We start from the raw sequence: 22,798 nt of genomic DNA on the forward strand, positions 1-22,798 counted from the left end.
GATGAAGAGATCGGTAAGAGTGCAAAAAAGTTGGCAGAGGCATTTGAGGACTTTAATCCAGCAGAACTTACAACACAAATCGAATCATTTAAATTTCTGTTTGCTTCTGAGCTTAAATCTTGTCGCAGCGTTTTTGATATGACTAAATTACTAATAATTGATAATAATAATTTAATTACTAGTTTCCCAGATTTGTTAACAGCATTTTATTTGTTCCTTACATTACCGGTTACTGTGGCAAGCGCAGAGAGGACATTCTCAAAACTTAAATTAATAAAGAATTATCTCAGAAGCACCATGTGCTAAACACGGCTCAGTGGCCTTGCAATGATTTCAATTGAAAATGAACGGGCTAAAAAATTGAATTTGTCGTCATTAGTTAAGTTATTTTTTCAAGATCGTAGCAGAAAAAAAAGTTTTCAAGTATAAGTATATTCATATTTGTAATTTTTTAATTCAATTTATAATTCAATAAGTTCTTAATAAACTATACAGTATACATAATTTAATTACATAATTATATACACATTTTTAAATGTGTATAAACTAAAATCCCTATGTCAGCTGAATTTGGTTACAGATATAATAGGGCCTCCGAAAAATTGTATTCACGGGCCTCAGTAAACGTAGTTCCGCCACTGGGTGTATAATTATTGCCTGGACTCGTATCGGAACTTTGTCAAATGTACAAAAAACCGTTCACAGGTCGAAGAATATGTAGTGTTATTACTGCAGATATCGCTTAGCAATTTCTCTTAAACAGGTTACTTGGAAACTCGAGTACCATTTTTGACTAATGCCATTCGATAGGATATTTTATAAGCTTTAATTTGGTGTATAATTATTGCCTGGACTCGTCTCGGAACTTTGTCAAAAGTACAAAAAACCGTACTCAGGTCGGAGAATATCTAGTGTTATTACCGCAGATATTGCCCAGCAATTTCTCTTTTACGGGTTACTTGGAAACTCGAGTACCATTTTTGACTAATGCCATTCGATAGGATATTTTATAAGCTTTAATTTGGTGTATAATTATTGCCTGGACTCGTCTCGGAACTTTGTCAAATGTACAAAAAACCGTTTTCAGGTCGGAGAATATGTAGTGTTATTACCGCAGATATTGCCCAGCAATTTCTCTGAAACGGGTTACTTGGAAACTCTAGTACCATTTTTGACTAATGCCATATAAAAATTTCTATAATTTTATAAGTTTTTTTTTTTTTGANTTTGACTGATGCCATATAAAAATTTCTATAATTTTATAAGTTTTTTTTTTTTTGAATATAATTTTTATAAGAATACACTTCGGAATTTTTTCGTAACTACTTTATAATAAAACATATTTTGTAAATAAGTGACGCCCTCTAGCGGTGTATTTGAGTTTTATATCTGATAAGGAATTGCTAATTTCACACACATGTGGTCTATCTATATGTATACTTGTCCACTAGAGTAATATCACTCTTTGAATCGGCTTCTCTATGAATTCCAGGTAGTGTATTTTTTATCAACTTCGTCAAATCAGTTTACATTATCCAAATATATGATAATTGATAAAATCCTCGTGTGTTGCTCTGATGCCGTATTACTAAATCAACTAGGAATTATAAGATATATTGCAATTTTAAAATACAATTATTATTTGTTTGTATTAAATTCAATTAATAATAAAATATCACATTCCAAAACTAAAATGACTATATTTGTCAATTTTTCGTTCAAAATTGGGAAACAGATATTTAGTAATGTTTTATTGTCAGAATTGAAGTGAGTAGACAAAACAATTATATGTTTTTTTTTGGGGGATTTTAATAATTGTCATTATGTTTTTGATACTTGTAAATTTTAAATAATGTAAGTATGTGTTTGGTTCAACCAGCGATCACCTCTCAATTGTCTTTCATAATATTGGAGCTCATACACTTATTTTTAAAGTCTTTAATTTAAAAAGCTATGTTATTGAAAGAGAATTAGAATTATATAAACCAGGATCTTAATCATTAGTCCAACCAATACTGCGAAGTGTAGTTAGGGTTGCACATATTTTAATTAAATGTCTAATTAGTTAAATTGAAATAGAAATTATATTATATAAATGTATGGTTTGATAAAACGTTTGAGTTGTTTATTAAAATGTGTTTTAAAAAGAATAGTGAATGATTCTGTAATTAGTTTCATTAATAAATAAAAATTTAGGTGAATATTCATTCTCTCATTATAAACTACGAGTTATTGATAAGTTTAATAAGTTTAAATTTAGTTTTTTTTGGGTGTATGGATCAGCAATTCTGTAGAGAATTTTTATAGAAAGAGACAGGTGTGTACTAAAAAGCCAATAATAAAAATGTAAATTATTCTAAAAAATAACTTTTAAGTAAAAAAATATATAACTTTACAATCCAGATTATTTAAAAAGACATTGATAGTGTTTTTAAAAGCAGTCCAGGAGGTAATTGCCTTTATATGTTATAACCTCATTATGTTTGCCTCTTGGAAACTTAATAAAAACATAAATTTATAACAAAGTAAAAAAAAATTTGTGGTCACCAATTATGATTCTTTAAATGTATGTTACCTTAACACTTAATTTTTTTTTTTAATCTTATAATAGTTCTAAAAGTTATATTATTTTTTTATTTGTAGGAAAACTACTACATATAGTCTTAATTTATTGCGTCATAAAACAACAGATGCTATCAAAAATGACTCTGTATCTGATGATGTAGCAAAAGTTAATATTGAAGACATTTTAAAATGTAATGAACAATTAAAAGAAGAAAATGAAGAATTAAAAGTATATTTATATTTTTATGTTCTATAACTTTTTATATTTTATGTTTCATTTTATTTAAAGTGAAAAATTATTATCATTTCATCAGAAAACCTTGCCTAAGCATTTTTTTTATTTATGTTTGATACAAAAATAGGTTAAATAAATGGACTAGTAATTTATTAAGAGGGCAGTCTGTAACTAAAAAAATAATTGGAAGGGGTCAAATTGATTTTATCAACTTCTGTTATATTTTTATTTATTTCTTTATTATATTATTAAATTACATATAATATTTTTTTTACACCATGGTAAACTTTAAACTTTTGTTAGTGTTTTAATATCGAACAACCCAATAGGGTAAATAAAATAAACCCTTAAATAATCTATATAGGCCATTTGCAAAAACCCAACCGTATGTATTAAAATAATTCAACAGAATTAACAAAAAAATTTTAAATACCTATATGAAGAAAAAACTTAATTAATTGATTTTTTAACATATTTAAAATGCATCTTTAATTTTACTATTGGCTACTCTATCATTGATTTATAAATTGTATTTACAACATATGATAAATATTTATATTTTACTTATATTATAAAATTATATAAATAAGTATATAAAATAAAATTATATTAAAACAAATAATATATAAATTGATAAATTAAATATAAGACACTTATTTTATTGAAAAATATTAAATATTTTCAATACTTGTAAAAGAAAATATATGATTCCAAAAACTTTAAAACTATATATAGTTAAATAATTTTTAATTTCATTCCTTAAGGTATGAATAATATGCTTGATTAAATTATTATTGGTATCTATTCTTGCTTTCTTAAGTGACATATATAATAAAATTAATTGTTAATAATAAGTTTTTTTATGTCACATCATGAAGAAATGACTACTACTGTATGCTAAACACCAAATTATCAATAGAAAATTGGTAAAAAAATTCTGAACTTAAATAAGCAATAACAGATGAACGGTTCATTAAATTAAAAATAGTACAAGAAAACAAATTTTTTCTATCATATCATTAAACTAAAAAAAGGGGATTCCATCAAAGAAAAGTTTTTTAATTGTGAAAGGATAAAGAAACATTGATATTACTACCCATTAATGTAGAATTTTTTTTATTAAACTTTTTATTCTTAACTCAAATTTTTAATTTTTAGTAGTTCCCAAGAAATTAATTGTCTTTTCCTTAATTGATTCCTGTATGTTTGGTTAGATATTCAAGTAGTATGGTTTTGATTTCATTTTAAGAATAAGGTTTTGCGATATCACTTCTTTAACAAATAAGAAATGATTATTAAAATTACCTGTAAATTATTAACAGTTTAAACCTGTCATATGATTTTCTATTATAATTAAATTAATTAAGATAAGGAAGTCTTTATATATATTTGTCTGTATATGTATTATATAATAAATTTTTTATTTTTATTTTACAGGATAAAGTCATCAGATGCTTAGCAGAATCAGAAAATATACGTAAAAGATCTATTAAAGAAATTGCAGATGCTAAAATTTATTCAATTCAAGGATTTTGTAAAGATTTACTTGATGTAAGATACATAGTCATAGATGACATTATAACTTGATTAGGCCATTGTCTGAACTAATATTTGGACCATTCCGAATAATAAGCGAAAACTAAACCAGAAAGGGCTTATAGAAATAATTTCACAAAACTGTTAAGCTTTAACTATTATAATGCAAAAATTTTGCATTATATTTTTTTGCAATTTTTATTATAATTTTGCTATGAGCCAAAATAATAATAATAAGGAAAAATCCTCAAAAAATAAGATATGGTGTGTAGGATTTCTTATCGATTTGAAACACTATAGTTAATGTTTCATTTTATCTATATAAATAATTACTACATCCATCCATAAGTGATCTTGTAGAAATATTGTTGAATATTGATAGGATTATTTTTAATAACAGATCTTAGAACAAAAACTCAGAGGTTCTATATGATATAAGCATTTTATATACAAATATAACTAAAAAATATATACCAAGATAACTAAGGATAAAACAATCTGGGAAGTTCACTCTTATTTCTCTTTTTAATATCCTTCTCCAACTAGTAGACCAAGATCTCCTAGTTTCACTAGAACACAAAAAAAAAGCCGTTGAAAATTTGATACAATTTTTTTTTTTTTATCTAATACAAAGGCCCAATTTTGCTTTTGTAAATAATATTTAGACATTAGATATTATAATTATAAATATACATTTAGGGTGATTTTATTAGTGTGAACCACAGTTTTTATTGAAAATTGAAAATAATATTGTGAATTTTGTTCTTTTATTTATGTTTTTCTAGATTTATTAATAATAATGTAATTTTTGTGTCTGTTACCACTTTTTCTCAGCTCTCACCAAACTGATTTCTTTCAACGATATGTCAAAAGATCACATATCGTATCTATTCGATGACATTATCCTCAAAAATTGAAAAAATTTACAACGTTCCCCGTAAAAGGAGGAAACCTCCAAAAAAATTACTAATTTAAAAATAGCTAAGTTTCTACATTTTTTCAATTTTTTTTACTTAAAACTGTCATAACTTTTTCAAAAATGAATAAATCACTATAATTGATGCATGATGTCCTTACCTATTATTTGGCATATTTTTTTTATAAATTAATCTGCCCACAGGAGGGATTCAATATGACTACATTTTTAAAAAAAATTAACTTTTTCAACTTAACTTTTGAAAGTGTTCCGGAAAGTCTGATACTTTTATATATATCTTAAATTAAAGCTAATGTAATGTATTTTATTATGGAAAAAAAAAAATTTGGACTTTATTTTGACTTTACGGTGAAAATGGCTACCAAATGCTATTTTTGTATGAAAATTCTCAATTTTGTATTTTACATTTTTTACTTTATTATTCTATAACTTTTTGAAAAATAAATGTATCAATACAATTTTTACATGAGAAGTAGTATTTATATACATCTTTCATTCGACATACTTTATCTTAATCAGGATATTAATAAGGAAATAGCAGATTATGTAGCCTTTGCAATAATCCATCTATTTTTTAAAATTAAACACTATCTACAGATTTAGATCCAAGCTTTTTTTTTTTTGATAGTGATTTTAATCACTGTCAGATATCATTATACTTTATCCAACTATGCCACATCACTACTGTGCAGCAACCCCCCTGTTCTGGGTTTTTTATATTTAAGAATAGCAGTAGTCTTAATTTTTTTATATAGTCAAATAAATCACATATTATGGATAAAGGTATTAATTATTGTTTATTATAGGAATCCATGTTTTAAATAATTCATGCTGTGGTGAGACCAGGTATGATGTATGGTTCAGAGTGTTGGGCAGTTGATAAGAAAGTAGAACAGAGAATGAGTGTAGCAAAGATGAGAATGCTTAGATGGATGAGTGAAGTGACTAGAGAAGATAGGATAAAGAACGAACATACAAAAGGGAGTATTGGTGTAACATTAATTGCAGATAAGATGAGAGAAAATAAACTTAGATGGTTTGATTATGTTATGAGTAGAGAAGAATCGGAAGTTGTAAGAACAGTTATAGAAATGAATGTTGAAGGAAGAAGAGGTAGAGGAAGACCAAAAAAGAGATGGAGGGATGCTATTGAATGCAATTTGAGGACAGCTGATGTGAGCGTAAATGATGTGGGAAATTCTGTCAAGTGGAAGTTTAGGATAAGGGTGGCCGACCCCAAGTAGTTAGGATTAAGGCAAGAAAAAGGACAAAAAATTTTGAGTTTATATTTTAAATAATGTATAACCTGTATAATCAATATTTGTTTATGTAGTGTAATGTATGTTCTATATAATACTATACAATTAAGTTTACTTTCAAAATTTTTTGACCATAATCGAGTTATTAAGAGTATTATTAAATTTCAATCTATTTATTTTTTAAGTTTATTGAATGACCTTAAAATGTCAAGTTTACAATGATTATTGAATTAAATATTTTGTAAAAATGTAAACAATATTTTTGGGTATCTTTAATGGTTATATGGTTTATATCAGTTTTATATAAACTTCTATGTTTATTATTATTATTATTATTAATAATTTGATATTTTAACTAATATTTGATAGCTTAAAGTATTTGAAAGGCTTTATATTAAATAAAGTTATAAGTTAAACACCTTTTTTAGGTTGGAAATTTAATTTTTGTTTTTTGTTTATCAGTATTTTAAGTATTATATAATATACTATTTCAAAAATAAAATTTTTAAGATACTCTTTGATTCAAATTTACCTATCAGTATTCAATATGATGTAGGGATTAAAATTTTATTTCCAAATGTATAATTTTAAAACTAATGAACATATAATGTTGAAATAAAATTTTTTATTTATTGCTACAGAGAGGTATAGTGACTAATTGATCACTTGTCTATCAAACAATGTTGTCTGTAGTCAAGTATCATACCTGTGACAGTACACACTGTTCAATAATAAAATATTTGACTTATTTTTAATAATATCAAAAATATGATCCAAGTTCAATATTATTATTTAATATTATCTAAATTTTAGGTTGCTGATAGTCTTAGCAAAGCCACTGAACTAGTACCAAAAGAAGAAGTATCAGATAGAAATCCACATTTAAAACATTTATATGAAGGTTTAGTTACTACAGAATCACAACTTCAAACTGTAAGTATTTACATTCTTATTTAATTAAATATATTAATGAAAGAGCAAGAGCTAAGTGTTTGCCTAGTAGATTATAGGTCATTGTAGGATTGAGTGATGTAGACACTATGGAAAGTATTTAATAATGATATGCTTTAGATTAAAGAGAATTTGAATCAAGTGGGCAATGAAACTATAATTAATAACAGAGAGAATGATTATGAGGTAAAGATCTTCTTCTTCTTCTTCTTCCTCGCTTTAATCCCAATTACTTGGGGTTGGCCACCCTTATCCTAAACTTTCTCTTGACACAATCTCCCACATCCTCTATGTTCACATCAGCTGTCCTCATATTGCATTCCATAACATCTCTCCATCTCTTTTGGTCTTCCTCTACCTCTTCTTCCTTCAACATTTATTTCTATAACTATTCTTACTACTTCCAATTCCTCTCTACTCATAACGTAATCAAACCATCTAAGTTTATTTTCTCTCATCTTATCTACGATTGATGTTACACCAATACTCCCTTTTGTATGTTAGTTCTTTATCTAATTTTCTCTAGTCACTTCACTCATCCATCTAAGCATTCTCATCTCTGCTACACTCATTCTCTATTCTACTTTCTTATCAACTGCCCAACACTCTGAACCATACATCATAGCTGGTCTCACTACTTGTAGAATTTACCTTTCAGCCTCATTGGAATTCTTTTATGGCTTAAGATGCCAGACGCTTCTCTCCACTTCAACCACCCGCACTTAAATCTGTGTTAAATTAATTCTTACATCCTCGTCAATACCACCACTCTTTTGTATAACTGACCCTAAATACTTAAAACTCTCCACCTCTTCAATCACGTCCTGGCCTATTGTCACTGACCTCCTCATTTTATCTACCTCGTGTTCTCCTTTGTCAATTCGTACTCTATATACTCAGTCTTACTTCTACTTATTCTTAAACCATGATCTCCACACCTCTAGCCTTCGGTTAATTTCCTCCCTATTTTATCCTATTAACACTATATCATCAGCAAACAACATGCACCACGGCACCTCTCCTTGTATTTCTCTAGTAATTTCATCCATTACTTTAGAGAATAAGTAAGGGCTAAAGCAGAACCCTGATGCACTCCTACTCTTAACTGAAAACCTTCTGTTACTCCTCCTACACTTTTTACCCTAGTACAAATGCCATCATACATATCTTCTATTATATGAATGTAACTTTTCAGGACTCCTTTTCTCAATAATGCCCACTTTAGAACCTCTCTCGGTACTCTATCATATGCTTTCTCCAAATTTATAAATATTATACACAGCTTTTTCTTCTTTTCCCTAAACTTTTCTATTAATTGTCTCACACAGAATACTGGATCCATTGTTGACTTACAATACATAAATCCAAACTGGTGTGTAGCTACCGATGTGTCATTTCTTATTTTCTTATCTATTACAATTTCCCAAATTTTCATACTATGACATATAAGAATTATGCTTCTATAATTTCCACACTACTGTATGTCTCCTTTATCTTTAAATACGAACACCACAATACTATTCCTCCATTCATTTGGGATTTTCTCTTCTAATATGATTTTATTTAAAAGACCCTTCAGCCATCCAATATTTTCCATATTTTTGCTGGTACTTCATCTGGTCCTACTGCTATATTGTTTTTCATTGATGCCACAGCCTCCCATACCTCTTTCTCACTAATTAAATCTATCAGTCTCTCATTCCACGAGATACCCTCTAACGCCTCTTTTGAATAGTCCCATTCAGTAATTATTCAAAATACTCTTTCCACCTTTTTTTCACATCATCATCACTCATGAGTACCCTATTATCAGCACTTTTTATACACCTATATAATGATAATCTTTAGTCCTTTTCTCTCTTACTTTTGCAAGTCTATAGATTTCTTTCTCTCCTTTCTTTGTTCCTAGCCTATCAAACAACTTATCATACCTCTAACTTCGCCTTACTTACTGCACACTTGGCTTCTTTGCACAAGCTTTTATACTCTATCCAATCTTCTCTCCTTTTGCTCTTCTGCCATACTTTGAATTGCTTTTTCTTACTTTCTATGATTTTTTAATGTCCTCATTCCACCTCTAGGTTTCCTTGTTTCCTGGCATTCTTCTCCTACTCTCACCAATAATCTCTTGCAATATTTTTTACACACTAGCAATTCTATTCTACACATCATTTATGTCTCCCTCGACATTTCACACTATCCTCTCTTTTGCCGTCTTGACAAAATCTTTTTCATTTTCGCCTTTCAATTTCCACCAATGGATTTTCGATTTTTCTCCAGTGTTCCTTCTGTTTTTGTATATTCTTTTCCTGGTACACCCAAAAATCCATTACCATCAGCCTATGCTGTGTAGTTACACTCTCACCTGGTATAACTTTATAATATTTTACTCGCTTTACGCTCTCTCTCTTCCAAATAAAATAATCAATCTGTGATCTATTCCTCTCTTCTCTTACATGTTATATAATCTTCTTCCCTCTTTCTAAAATAACTATTAACCACAGAAAGATCATACAATACTGCAAAGTTCAGTATTCTTTCTTCAGCCTCATTCTTCCCACTAAAACCATACTTTCCATGTAGTTTTTCATATCCTCTCCTCTCATTACCTACATGTCCATTCATATCTCCACCTATCACTGCATCCTCATTTTTAAGTACCCCTTGCATTACCTCATCCATCTCTCACCAAAACACTTCCTTGTCTATTTCATCACATCCTACTTGTGGTACATAGGCACTTATTACATTTTCCTGGAATATTAATTTTACGATCATAAATCTGTCACTTTTTCTGACTACTTCTACTACTCTACTTTTCATCTCCTCATCTATTATTATCCTTTACAATTCTTTGTACTATACTTCCCAGAGAATATTTTTTTATAACCCTCACCTATTTCCCTTGATTTCTCTTCTTTCCACTTAGTTTCCTGCACACAACAAATATTAACTTTTCTCCTCTTCAATACTTCTACTAGTTAATGTTTCAACATTCCAAGTACCTATTCTTACTTTATATCTATATTTTTTTCCTTCCTCATACATAAGTCCAGCCTAGAGTTAAGTGGTGATGTCCCTACACCGTTGACACTACAAGCATTGAATAGACCTGTACTCATGACTGGTGAAACAGCTACCGCACAAGTTGTCCGGCTTACATTTGCCTCTAACGACTGGCAGAGGAGCCGTGAATGTATTCATAGCCCCTATCCACAGGGAAAATTATAAGTTAAAGATAAATGATTTTTATGATTAAAATAAGTGTGTTAGGCTTTTGATTCCAAAGAAAATTACCAAAAACAAATTGTGATATAAAAAAAATGGGCAGTGCGATAAAATGAGATTAAAAGGTTTGAAGATTTAGAATTCCAACTACAATTTAAGTTTCAGTTGAACATTGTTGTATAGTTATAAATTACTAGAAATGTATAATACCTACCATTAAAGAAAATTCATGAGAAAGAAAATGAAGTATTTTGTAATGAAGTCATCTTAACGGAATGTTTCAATTTTTAACACAAACTAAAAACTATGTGATATTTAAAATTAGATTGTTATTTCTTTTAAAAAGTTTTTGTAAATCCTAGTTAAACAACTCTGTTTCAATACATGGAGTGTTTATTTTTATTTTACCATTATTTATTTTTTAATATTTTCTCAAAGTTTTATCTTAGTTTCATTTTTTTAAGGCACCCAATTTGGTAATAATTTAATGCAGACATTGGAATGAAATCAACAGATTCAAGTTCATTCAAAGAGAATGAAAATAAATTTAGGTTACATTTAATAGGGTTAAAGTTTTCTGATCTTTAACAAACTAACACATCTTAAGAAGAATTTCAACCCTTTTGTTATATTTTATTTGTTATACATTAAAAGTACAAGAATTTGGAATCAAAAATAAATTTATTACTAAAATTATTTGATTGATCATAAATTGTGGGAAATTGAGTCATATATGGTATCTATTTATTTTTATAAGTCAATTCTAAGCTATTTTTAGTTATTATTTTTTTGCTATGACAGAATCCCATACATTTTTTTGTATGTATGGATAATAATTAGGTATTGTTCAGGCCATCATAAAAATTCACGGTTAAAAAACACCATCAAGGTAAACTTATTCATTTATGAATTAAATAATTTTATTTAATAACTTAAACAACTAGGTTCACTTAAAAAAAAATGAATAAGTTAATGAACGTAGATTGAAATTAAATAATTTAAGGACTAGTTATTATTTTTGACGAATATTCTAAAGTCTAATAATAATTAGAACATATATTTAATAAGTAGTGATGTCCAGTCCGTTCTATTTTTGAACCAAAATTTTGCTTTGAAAATCGAACTAATATAATCAAATTTCATGCTGAATTTGTTGAATAATGATAAAAAAAATGTTCCATATGAAAATGATTGACATTGGAATCAGGTTTTGTAACATCACTATTAATTGTGATATATTAATAGTATTGAACAGAAATATCACTAATTTAAACTAATTTAATTCCTTATCAAAAAAGAATTCTCTTTCCGTATACAAAACTTTATTACCCTCTCATGCATTTTAAGAAACGCACATACAAAGAAATACTATCTTAATTGATTATTCAAAATTAAAAATCAGTATCTCAAAATTTTTACCGAACATCTACAAGCAAATTTCCATGCGATCAAAAAGGACATTTTCTCCTTAAAAACCCATTTTTTTGTATATGTAAATCTACGTTGATTTACATTTCTTTTTCAAAACTTTTGAATTTTTAAATTATGAATATATTTCTAGCAGTACAATAATGATATGATAAGTAAAATAATTATAATGGTAAATATTTATATATATATGTATATTATGTTTTTATATATATTTTTAGATATTTCAAAGACATGGTCTTGTGTCAATTAACCCGTTAAATGAGAAATTTGATCCTAATGCACACAAGGCTTTATTTGAACAAGTAATTTTTTATTATAATTAATAAATCGACAAAGAATAGTGTTGTGTTGAAAACAATACATTTTCGAGAAGAAACAATATGAAACATACAAATTTATTCAATTTCATTATTGATTAACATTTCGCTAGACTAGAGAAACTATTTATTATATAACATATTATATATGTTTGTGTTAAAACCATAAAATGGGAAAAAGATGAGTTTTTTACTATTTTTGTCAATAGGTGATATGTTAAATGCTTGAATTTGATTGAAAAATTCGTAATAATATACAGTAGAACTCCAATTATCCGAATTAATGGGGACCGGGACCCATTCACTGACTAATCAAAATAAACAATGACAGGTGACTGCAATGCGCCGGAACTGGAGTGGGAACTCTTACCACGTGTTGTGCCTACACTGACGCCGCGGACTTTGGACAAATTTTTTTCTGATTTTTTCTGAAAGTGATTCGGATAATCGGCGATTCGGATGATCGGAGTTCGGATAATTGGAGTTCTACTGTATTATAATAAATGTATTAATGTGCAAGATAACTGTTTAACTATGACTTGCATAATATTTTTAAAATTATAAATCATAATATAATTTCTTTTTTTTCGGAGTTAGTAGTATCCTATGTTTTATAATTAAAAAATAATCTTCTCTCGCTTTTAAATAGTATCAACTTAGGTTTTTTAAATAGAAACTTATATATTTTAATAGCTTTAAAATAAGGATAAATACCCGTTTTGTAAACTTTTGAACCACTATTTTGGAAGTTTATGATAGATATGAAGAACTAGTGCGATTCATAAATACCTAGAGGTAAAAAAACAGGCCCGCGCTCCATTTCCAGTTTTTGGTTTGGACTAAAATGGTAATTGTTCATGTTTGTAAATTTTTTAGAAGAACAAAAATAAATTATAAATTCTTATCCTTTTAACGATAAAACAAGAATAGATACTTAAAAATTAGCAAACAAATTTTACAAAAAAAAAAACAGACGAAAAATGTTTTTATTATTAACATATTACAGAAAAAGGAAGTGTTTTTATGTTTGTTACTTGTAATAAAACCTTTTGACAGATATGTAACAGGTTTGGTGGGGAATAAAATGTAGTAATTATAACTTTTCGTGTAGTAGAACATCGTAGCGGAAGGATTTTAGAATACGAGTATGACGCGTCGTCAGTAATCATACAGCCGGTATAAGCTATCATCGTTAATGGCGAAAGAACATGTGATGGTGGGGAAGTAACAAGACCACACGGAAAAATCCAAACAGAAATTTTGGGTATATCAGACAGCAAAACAAATTTAATAGCGCAACTATTATTTTTTAGTGAATTTTTTGGACGGCTTTTTTTTAATATTAAGTGATGACTTGATAGTGAAGCCAGAAGGTAGCTTTAGTGGGTATCATTTGGGTCTATTCTAATGACCGTAAACACTACTATTATGAACTATTGCACAAGACGTGCTGATCCAGCACATATCTGCGCTCGACTTTTGCATATTCGAGTCAAATATTATTTGAAATATTATATAATAAGCCGAAATGGCTTCCCATCGACGGGCTCATTGGCGCGGAGAGCTTCGGTTAACCAAGTCCGGAGACCGCACTGCAGGCTATTTACCTGTCACAACAAAAAGGAAGAGAGCGTAAGACGACAATAGGACACCGTAGTTCCATATCATCCAGTATAGTGGAAACCTCCCCTAAAGGGTTTTGCAAAAGCTTGCCACCACTACTCTATAATGGTTAAAGAGCCGTTATTTAGGATACACGGCACAACACCATCTGAAACCGCTGACTGCCCCAACGATTTGGTTAGGAACCAAGCTGAAATCAAAGTGCGAACACTTTGACCGTTAAGAGTCATGTGAATAAAAGGACACAAGACCCACCGTGTCTCTATTAAAACTAAACTTAAACCCAATCGAGTCCGACATCATTGAATCCGGTACGCCTAATCGAGGAAGTGGGCTCCCAAATGTTCCGATTTACCAGTGTTAGCCAAAGCAACCTTGGGCTAGTCACTGTCGACGATGCCGTCTACGCCCCTCATTTCAAAGGTCGAGACCATATATACAACGGGACTGCTAAGACCAGAAACCCGGAATAGGGATATGAAAGCCTCGGCTTTTAGGTGCAAACTACGATAGATGAAAAGTTTACCCGCAAACAAAAATACTTCAGTTTAATTACGTTAAATAATTAAACAACAGTACATTAGACAGCACGACACCGCTCGCCAACAACTCGCGCACGGTAAGACTAACTCAAAGAATCTTTGACAGCGAATTAAACCAAAATCACAACACCACTGAAAATTCACAGGAAAAATACTTAATTTCGTTTACTTGAACGACATATTTTTCCACTTGTTTTAATTTAAAAACAAAATACTGGTCCGATTTTGATGAAATAACTATGCGACTAATCTGAAAGCATATCCTATTAAATAAAAAAAAAATTCGGTTTATAAATACTATTGTTTCGGTTACTCAATTTTAACAGCGGACTGTAAGAAATTCCAATATATAAAGCTTTTATTTTGTTAAATAACTTTTACTTTATTTTTCGCTCGTTATCGTGACGGCTACGACGTGCCGTCCGTACATATCCGTAAAGGTCGCCGTGTGCAACCTAACTAAATGATAAAATGAAAACCGGTCGGAGACCACTATGTACACGGTATTATCGCACAAATAGAAAATGGATCGAACACGCCGGCCGTCTTGAAATAAAAATTTTAAAAATGACTAAGGGAACAAAAAATACATTAAGGTATACAGTTAAAGATAAACTTAATACAACCCTAAACATAACTATTTTGATATAAGATAAAAATAATTAAAGTAATAGTAATATTTTACCTACAAATATAATCATTTTGTGTACATAAAAAAAAACACATAAATTAATTAAACTATCAAAACCAAAAATAAGACAGTTAATATAGAATATTAATAAATCATAAACAGTTAAAATTTTCAGAATAAATGGATAACAAACAGATAATAACAACATATTTATATAATTTTTTGACGATCTAGTGGGATGAAATTACTGGAGATGAGTTATTACCCTCAAACGGTAAAGGACACAATTGACGGACAGCCCGCTCATATTCTCCATCAACAGTTCGAACAAAGGCCGACCTCACCACTCCATCACTTCCTTCTCGAACTGACACAATACGCCATTTCAAAGGGGTAAAATTGTCGTCACGCAACATGACAACCGTTCCAACATTTAAGCGAGGTCCTTTCTCCTTGGCCCATTTTACCCTCTCTTCCAATTCTCAAGATACTCTTTGCTTCAACGATAATTGAGTGACGCGATGTCATCTCGCCAACCGATTTAATTGTTTAGTGTTAGACTCTGGTTCTGGTACTGCCATAAGGGAGTCACCAATTAAAAAATGACCAGGAGAGAGATAAGATAAATCAAGAGGTTCATTGGATAAAGGAGTTATAGGTCGTGAGTTAAGACAAGCTTCAGCACGCGTTAGTACTGTTGTTAATTCTTCCTAAGTTAAATATGACTCGCACATTACCATATATAATAAGGTTTTCATTGAGCGAATGACACGCTCCCATAACCCACTAAAATGAGTGGAACGAGCTGGTAGAAACGTCATGCTTAGACAACTCTGTATTTATTGCGTCTTGGTGCTCCTTTGAATAAAATAGATCGTAAACTTCTTTCAAATGATGCTGAGCTCCAACGAAATTCGTCGCATTATATGAATACACAGTATGACTTTAACCTCGACGATTGTAAAAACGATTTAATGCATTAAGAAACGCATTTGTACTTAAATTGCTGACAATCTCAATGTGAACTGCCTTCGTGGCAAATCACACAATAATAGCTATGTAATTTTTTACATGTTGAAATCTTCGCAATAAACTATTACGAATCATTATAGGACCTGCAAGGTCTACACCACACTTATAAAACGCACGAGGGACTGGTTTTACGCGGTTTGTTGCTAAATCGACCATAATGGGCTGAACTACAACTGGCTTCCACGAAAGCATGTTACATATTTTCTAAAACACATCCCATGCAATAATACGTCTTCCTTTAGGCCAATATTTTAGACGAATCGACGCTATTATAGCTTGGTGACCACTTTAAAAGACTGATATGATGTTCGTGTTGAAATAACAACTTAGTAAATGTGCTTTTATGTGGTAGAATAATCGGATGCCGCTGATAAATATTAATGGAAACAGCATATTTTAAACGGCCTCCTACGCATAAAACATCATTTTCGTCCATGAAGGGTCTAAGACGAAATAATGGACTTGTAGAAGAAACAAAAGGAATAGTGTGACTTAAATTTTTTATTTCAGAAAAAGGTAATCATTTTGTACATGCTTTATCAGTCCCATGTTCGCTTGATTTAATTCACTGACCTCTAAAGATGAAATTTTTCGATCCAACTTTCGTCCGGAATTATAAATAAAACTATAGCAATACGCGATAACACGTAATAATTTATGATAATTAGAACAACAAAATTAAAAATATTAAATATTTTTAATTTTGTTGCTTTTCTGCTACTAGTTAAATTAATAAAATTACGTTTAGCTTCAGGAATAACCTCATTCGGTATTGATTTACCTGTAGTTTGCCAGTGAGTAGAATCCTTAAATAACCAAGCCGGTCCTGACCACCACAAGAAGGATTTAGATAATTCTTTTGGCGTACAATCACGGGATATTTTATCTGCAGGATTCTCTTGTGACTTTATGCGCGCCCACTCATCTAAAGAAGTAAGTTGTTGGGGTTCTCCTATTCTATGTGCCACGAAAGTTGTCCACTTTGTGGATGGAGAGGCGATCCAGGCTAGGACAATATTCGAATCGGAGAACAGAAAACGTTTACAATTAGCTATTTGTAATTTAGAAATGACTCTGTGTGCTAGACGAGCAAGAAGTAATGCGGCGCACAATTCTAACCGCGACAGAGAAATAACATTCATAGGTGCTACCTTTGATTTTGCACATATTAAACGAACAGCATGACGTCCGTGTTTATCTATACTACGGAGATACAATGCCGCTTCGTACGCTTTATTTGAGCTGTCCGAAAACCATGAACTTTAAATTCAATATTATGTTGTTCATTAATAATTGAACGAGGAATAACAATATTGTTAATAAATACAAGCCGTTTAACATTTAATAACCCATCAGTTTAATTTTTTTCGGGAATAACATCGCCCCAGCCCACTTTAAGCTGCCATAACTGCTATATGATTAACTTGCCTAACACCTTAACCGGACCAATTAGTCCTATTGGATCAAAAATAGCGGATATGTATGCTAATATTGTATGATTGCTTTCAGATGAGTAATGTTTATGTTTTGTACAGTGCAGTAAAACGCATAAACTCGGGCGTCCTACTGAAGGCCGAGTATTTTTGTAATGAGCCCGCCCTCATTGGCGATAACACGAATACTATCGACGGTGGATATTAATCCCGCTAGTACTCTAGGCTCGCCAGAAGACCATTTTCGCAATACAAAATATGCTTGACATAAAACAGTTATAACACCATTGCATAATTTTATAATATCTTCAATGGAATCGCATCCAACCAAGAAATTATAAACATAAAAACAATCCAATATATCACGACAAGCTTCTGGATACTGTGCTATGTTATCATTAGCTAATTTATTAAGGTACGCGGTGGCTAAAAATGAAGCGGGAACCGTCCTGTATGTTACCGTCTTTAATTTATATTCTTTTATTGTCAGACTTGGATCTGGTCGCCATAAGATGCATTGGTGATTTCGATGACTATCTGTTATTCAGACTTGCCGGTACATTTTTTCTATATCACCGGTTATGACATAATTAAATTTACGGAATCGCGATAAAATATAAAGTAACTCGTCTTGAACAACTGGACCTTAAAAGAGAACGTCATTTAATGATATTCCTGTGGATGTTTTACATGACGCGTCAAATACTAAACGTATTTAAATATTGTACTGCGTAGTGGGGAATGTAACATACTTTTGACGGTTCATTTTCCTTTTCTTCGTCTATACATTCCATATGACCAACTTTTCGTATTCGCTTAAAAACTTAACATACTTATTTTTTAAATTTGTGTTCCGTTGAAGGCGTTTTTTGAGTAAAAGAAATCGTCGTAACGCATTGTTATAAGACTCGCCTAGGTTTAGTAAATTATCCTTAAAGGGCAAACTTACTATAAACCAGCCGTCTTCGCTGCGTTTAATTGTTCTATTAAACAATATATTACACATTTTTTCTTCCAACGTTAAAGCTATTTTATTTTCATACATGCTGAGCACCAATTAAAAAGTTAATCTTTTACGGTAACATAAAAGAAGGATCAGCTAACGGCAAATTATCAGGTAGTTAAATACACTTTTCTGTAAATAAGAAGACAGTATATTTTTTGTTATACTTTTTACTACTAGACATGATGTGGTTAATTCGAATGAGTCGAAACGCGAGCTGATCGTTACTGTGGTAGTATGACAAATACCACCTATTTCACATACGTTGTGATTAACATTGAATTTTCGTAATTTTAATAATTGCACCATTTTTTCTGTGATAAAATTACTCTCGCATCCCGAATCTAACAACACACAACACATGACCTGCTCACCGCGTTCACTACGTATTAATACCACCACTGTAGATAATAACACTGCGCTATTTTTGTCAACCACTGCTTGGGCTGTCATGGTCGTTGACTCGTTATTGGTAGGAAGCGTATTTGATGTTATAGGTGTGTCATTACTTTTGTTATTATTAGTGCTATTGACTGAAGCACTTAATGATGCCTCGATAACGTTGTTCCGCGGCGGAAAATGTAATAAATCTTGTGCAAACTTAACTCCGTGATCTTTTTTATTTGCTGGTCAATTATTAATGATAGTAATTTTGGACACCGATAGCGCTTGCTCAAAAATTCGATTAATATAGATACTTCGAATATTTTTTCATCAATTGACTGAGCCTCCCACAATTCAAGTGGCCGTTTATATAATTTAGTGCATAACAAATGAAGTAATAAAGAACCCAATTCCATTGTTTTTTGCTCTAATGCTTGGAGCGCGCGTATATGCACCATAATCCCATAAACAAGATTACGTAGTTTTACCTTTATATGTTTTGAAACCAACGTTCTTTTATTACTATAACGCGCTAGTAGCATCTTCATAGTTAGCAGCAGTAGTTTCCAAACAAGTAATATTGCTTAACACCTCACCCGAAAAAACAGAACGCAAATAGAAATTGTTTTAAATGCTAGATAAAACATTATTTTGATGTATCGACGATGTAAACAAATCATTAAATGTTGGTCACTAATGATAATATCCTGAGAAAGTGGGAATAGACAATTCAGGCAACTTTACTTTAGCACCCATGTACGCAGGACTGGACGTAGGGATATGATTTGAATTATTAAACGTCAAATCGACTAAAGATTATTTTACTTGCGTCTCCAAAATTCTTATGACTCCCACCTGCACATCAAAATATAAATCCTCAAAATATGCTCTATAATTAGCTTGCTCCTCTTGATCAACACTCTCTTGTACATCTATTTCAGCTTGTACTTGCTGATACTCATTCCAAATATCCTCTAACTTATCTTCACGCAAGCCTACTTCTATTTTATCTGGATTTTCAGCTTTTAAATCATTTAAAAATCTTGTTTTAGTTTTTTAGTTGCCCATGCACTCAGACCTGTTGGTCCATTGTGCACACCTCATACCGAATTGTCTTGATTTGGTTTACCCACCTAAGTGTTATCACCAAAGTGTTAATACATTACCAACCATAAAGTCACCTCTAAAGATGACCCAAGAGTCCTGTCTTTCTGGCGAAATTAAGTATCTCTCTGGGTTTTAGGTTTTTAATATCCTCTTTTTCAGGAAATGGTTTATTCAAGTAGTTTGATCTTAGTGTGGACAAGGCTTCACATTCGCACATGATGTGAAATGAGTCTTCCTCTTCTACTCCACACTTCCTGCACAATGGTGATTCCGATACCCCCATTGCGTTAAGATGCTTAAGCAGGTGACCATGTCCTGTCAGTAGACCAGTCAGGGTGCTTATTTGATGTCTAGTCATGCTATTAAGATCACCTAGCAATAAACCAGGGGTCTTGATAAACATTTTAGATTGTCTAGGTACTACCAAGTACTTCCAGATTTTCCTGTGTTGTTCTCTGCACCAATTCTTGGGTAACGCTTTGAGCGATTGCTCAGTGAGCCCTACCACTGGTTCTGGGCCAACATAGGTGTTCTCTGCTCCTTTCCTGGCTAGAAAGTCAACATTCTCATTTCCAGTGACACCATTGTGTCCCGGTACCCACGCTGTAAGTGTAACTTTGTTGAACCTCGATAGTGATTCTAAAGTTTCCCTGGATTCGAGGACCAGCTTTGAATTCACCTGATCGTTTTAGAGTGCTTTCAAAGCCGCTTGACTATCACTTAAGATAGTTATCTTCCTATTTTTGTATACCAGCAGGTTCAGTATTGCCTATTGGAATTCTTCTGCGAAGAGTCGCCAGTTCACGATCTTGTTCCGACAGGTTGTCCGTAGGATCCCTGATCGTCATAAGTTCGTTGTTTTGTGGTTTTTCTATGTTTTTATCCATATAGTTCCCACGAAAAGTCGAGAAATTAAGGTCCGTCACAGCAGAGCTCAATACTGTTATAAGGCTGTATACTCTATGGTGCGCCAGGTGCCATAAAGGATCTCAATGGTCACTTTACCTTTCGGCTAACTACCCTGTAACAAGTTAGCAACCCTTTCACTTGGTATTGCTGGGTTAGGGGGGCCTATTCACTGTTAGCAAGCAGGTATGCCCAGGCCTACCGGTCCCAACTAACCAAAGTCATGACCGGCTAAGAGCAGTGGTACGTGTTGCCACCCCTATTGAAATAAATAGGGTCCGCGGGGTTGTTAGGCCCGTTATCCTTGTGGATTCCCCTGCGGGATAAAAATCTTGTTCGCATACGCTTGAGTTAATCTCTTCTTTGTTTAAGCTTATAATATCACTTATTTTGAATAAGAATAAATGAAAAAAACAATAGAAAAAATCCGTTTGAATAAAAATAAATGAGTAAACCCAACAAAATCCAACTAAACAGCTGTGCTGGTTCTACTACATTTTCTGTTTACTGTAATGTTGTAATCTAATCAGTAAACTTGATAAAAATTCTTGCGACTTTCACAACAGTACTATTTGGGTGCAGGTTTATTTTTAGTTATTTACTTTCTTGAGGAAACCAATTATACAAAGCACAATATTAAAAACGGATAGGAATAATAAGGTAGGCGACTCTTACCTTGCTTTTCGATTCTGATGTCGCTGTATTCCTTTTCATACGACGTAAAATTAATCCTATTTGAGATGTGATGACACCAAATTTCGTATAATGTACATACAACGAGTAATGTTTATGACAATTAATATGAGTAAATATGACAATTCCAATAATTTGATCCAACAATCATTACGCTGTAACATTTTTTAACAGTTTTTGAATTTTTTACACTGTCAAAAGCATATTTTTTATTATTTATCTCTTATAAGTAAAATATAAAAATACATTTTTTTGAAATTTCAATAGTTTCATATTTTAGCCATTTTCTTACAAAACATTTTGCTGGGTCAATAATAATTTTAATACAAGTTTGAAATATAAACATTTTAATACATGGAGTGGTTAAGTACTGTTGTTTGTTATCTACACTACATATCTACTCTATGTATTAAAATACTTATAATTCAATGAGTACATATATTAAAATTATTTTTGACCCAGCAACATTTTTTGTAAGAAATTGGCTAAAATATGACTATTTTGAAATAAAAATAATAATGTTTTAAAACAAATATGCTTATAACATAGTCAACAATCCAAAAATTAAAACAAATTGTACAGAAAAATAATTATTGGATTTATCATATCTTTTTTACTTTTCTTGTTTATAACAGGAACCCCGCTAGGATTTTAAAAAGTGATAACTTTTTCAACAGTGGTTAACGTTATTAAATCAACACTGAAAAAAATTTTTTTTTTAATTTTATAGGTTGTTGAAGGCAAGGAAGGAGGATTAGTAGTAGTAGTATCACAAATAGGTTACAAGTTACACGACCGTGTCGTTAGAGCAGCGGCAGTAGGTATTAGCAAAGATCCAAGTCAATAAGATAAATAAAATGTATAACAGTAGTTTTAGAAGTTCTATTAAAAAAAAATTGTGTATAAATATTATTTTTCAATTTATTGTAATTGATTTTACTAAAATATAAAAAGTTATATTAAGTTTTTAAAGAATTTATTGGAT

At 30.8% G+C, this 22,798-nt stretch overlaps 1 protein-coding gene and 1 long non-coding RNA gene across 3 annotated transcripts in view; both read left to right on the plus strand.

Moving 5' to 3' along the window:
- The window catches only part of LOC126908372 (uncharacterized), a 5,788-nt gene extending 4,740 nt beyond the window's left edge, over nt 1-1,048 (plus strand). The window contains exon 3 of the long non-coding RNA XR_007704759.1: nt 764-1,048. This is a non-coding gene — a long non-coding RNA (uncharacterized LOC126908372). The remainder of the gene's footprint in view (nt 1-763) is intronic.
- A 437-nt stretch (nt 1,049-1,485) lies between these two features.
- LOC126908354 (grpE protein homolog 1, mitochondrial) lies at nt 1,486-22,788 on the plus strand. 2 transcript variants are annotated; one of them, XM_050690352.1, is made up of 6 exons: nt 1,514-1,767; nt 2,644-2,794; nt 4,238-4,351; nt 7,346-7,465; nt 12,361-12,444; nt 22,544-22,788. In XM_050690352.1, the coding sequence occupies exons 1-6, from the start codon at nt 1,544-1,546 to the stop codon at nt 22,658-22,660; spliced, it is 810 nt and encodes a 269-aa protein (XP_050546309.1). In that variant the 5' UTR covers nt 1,514-1,543; the 3' UTR covers nt 22,661-22,788. The 2 variants fall into 2 exon arrangements, with proteins under 2 accessions (XP_050546310.1, XP_050546309.1); XM_050690353.1 differs by lacking the exon at nt 12,361-12,444 and having other exon boundaries at nt 1,486-1,767.
- Nucleotides 22,789-22,798: the final 10 nt, after the last annotated feature.

The sequence above is a fragment of the Daktulosphaira vitifoliae genome, unplaced genomic scaffold (genome assembly GCF_025091365.1).
Source record: "Daktulosphaira vitifoliae isolate Bord-2020 unplaced genomic scaffold, ASM2509136v1 Scaffold_5, whole genome shotgun sequence".
In the NCBI taxonomy this organism is placed as follows: domain Eukaryota; kingdom Metazoa; phylum Arthropoda; class Insecta; order Hemiptera; family Phylloxeridae; genus Daktulosphaira; species Daktulosphaira vitifoliae.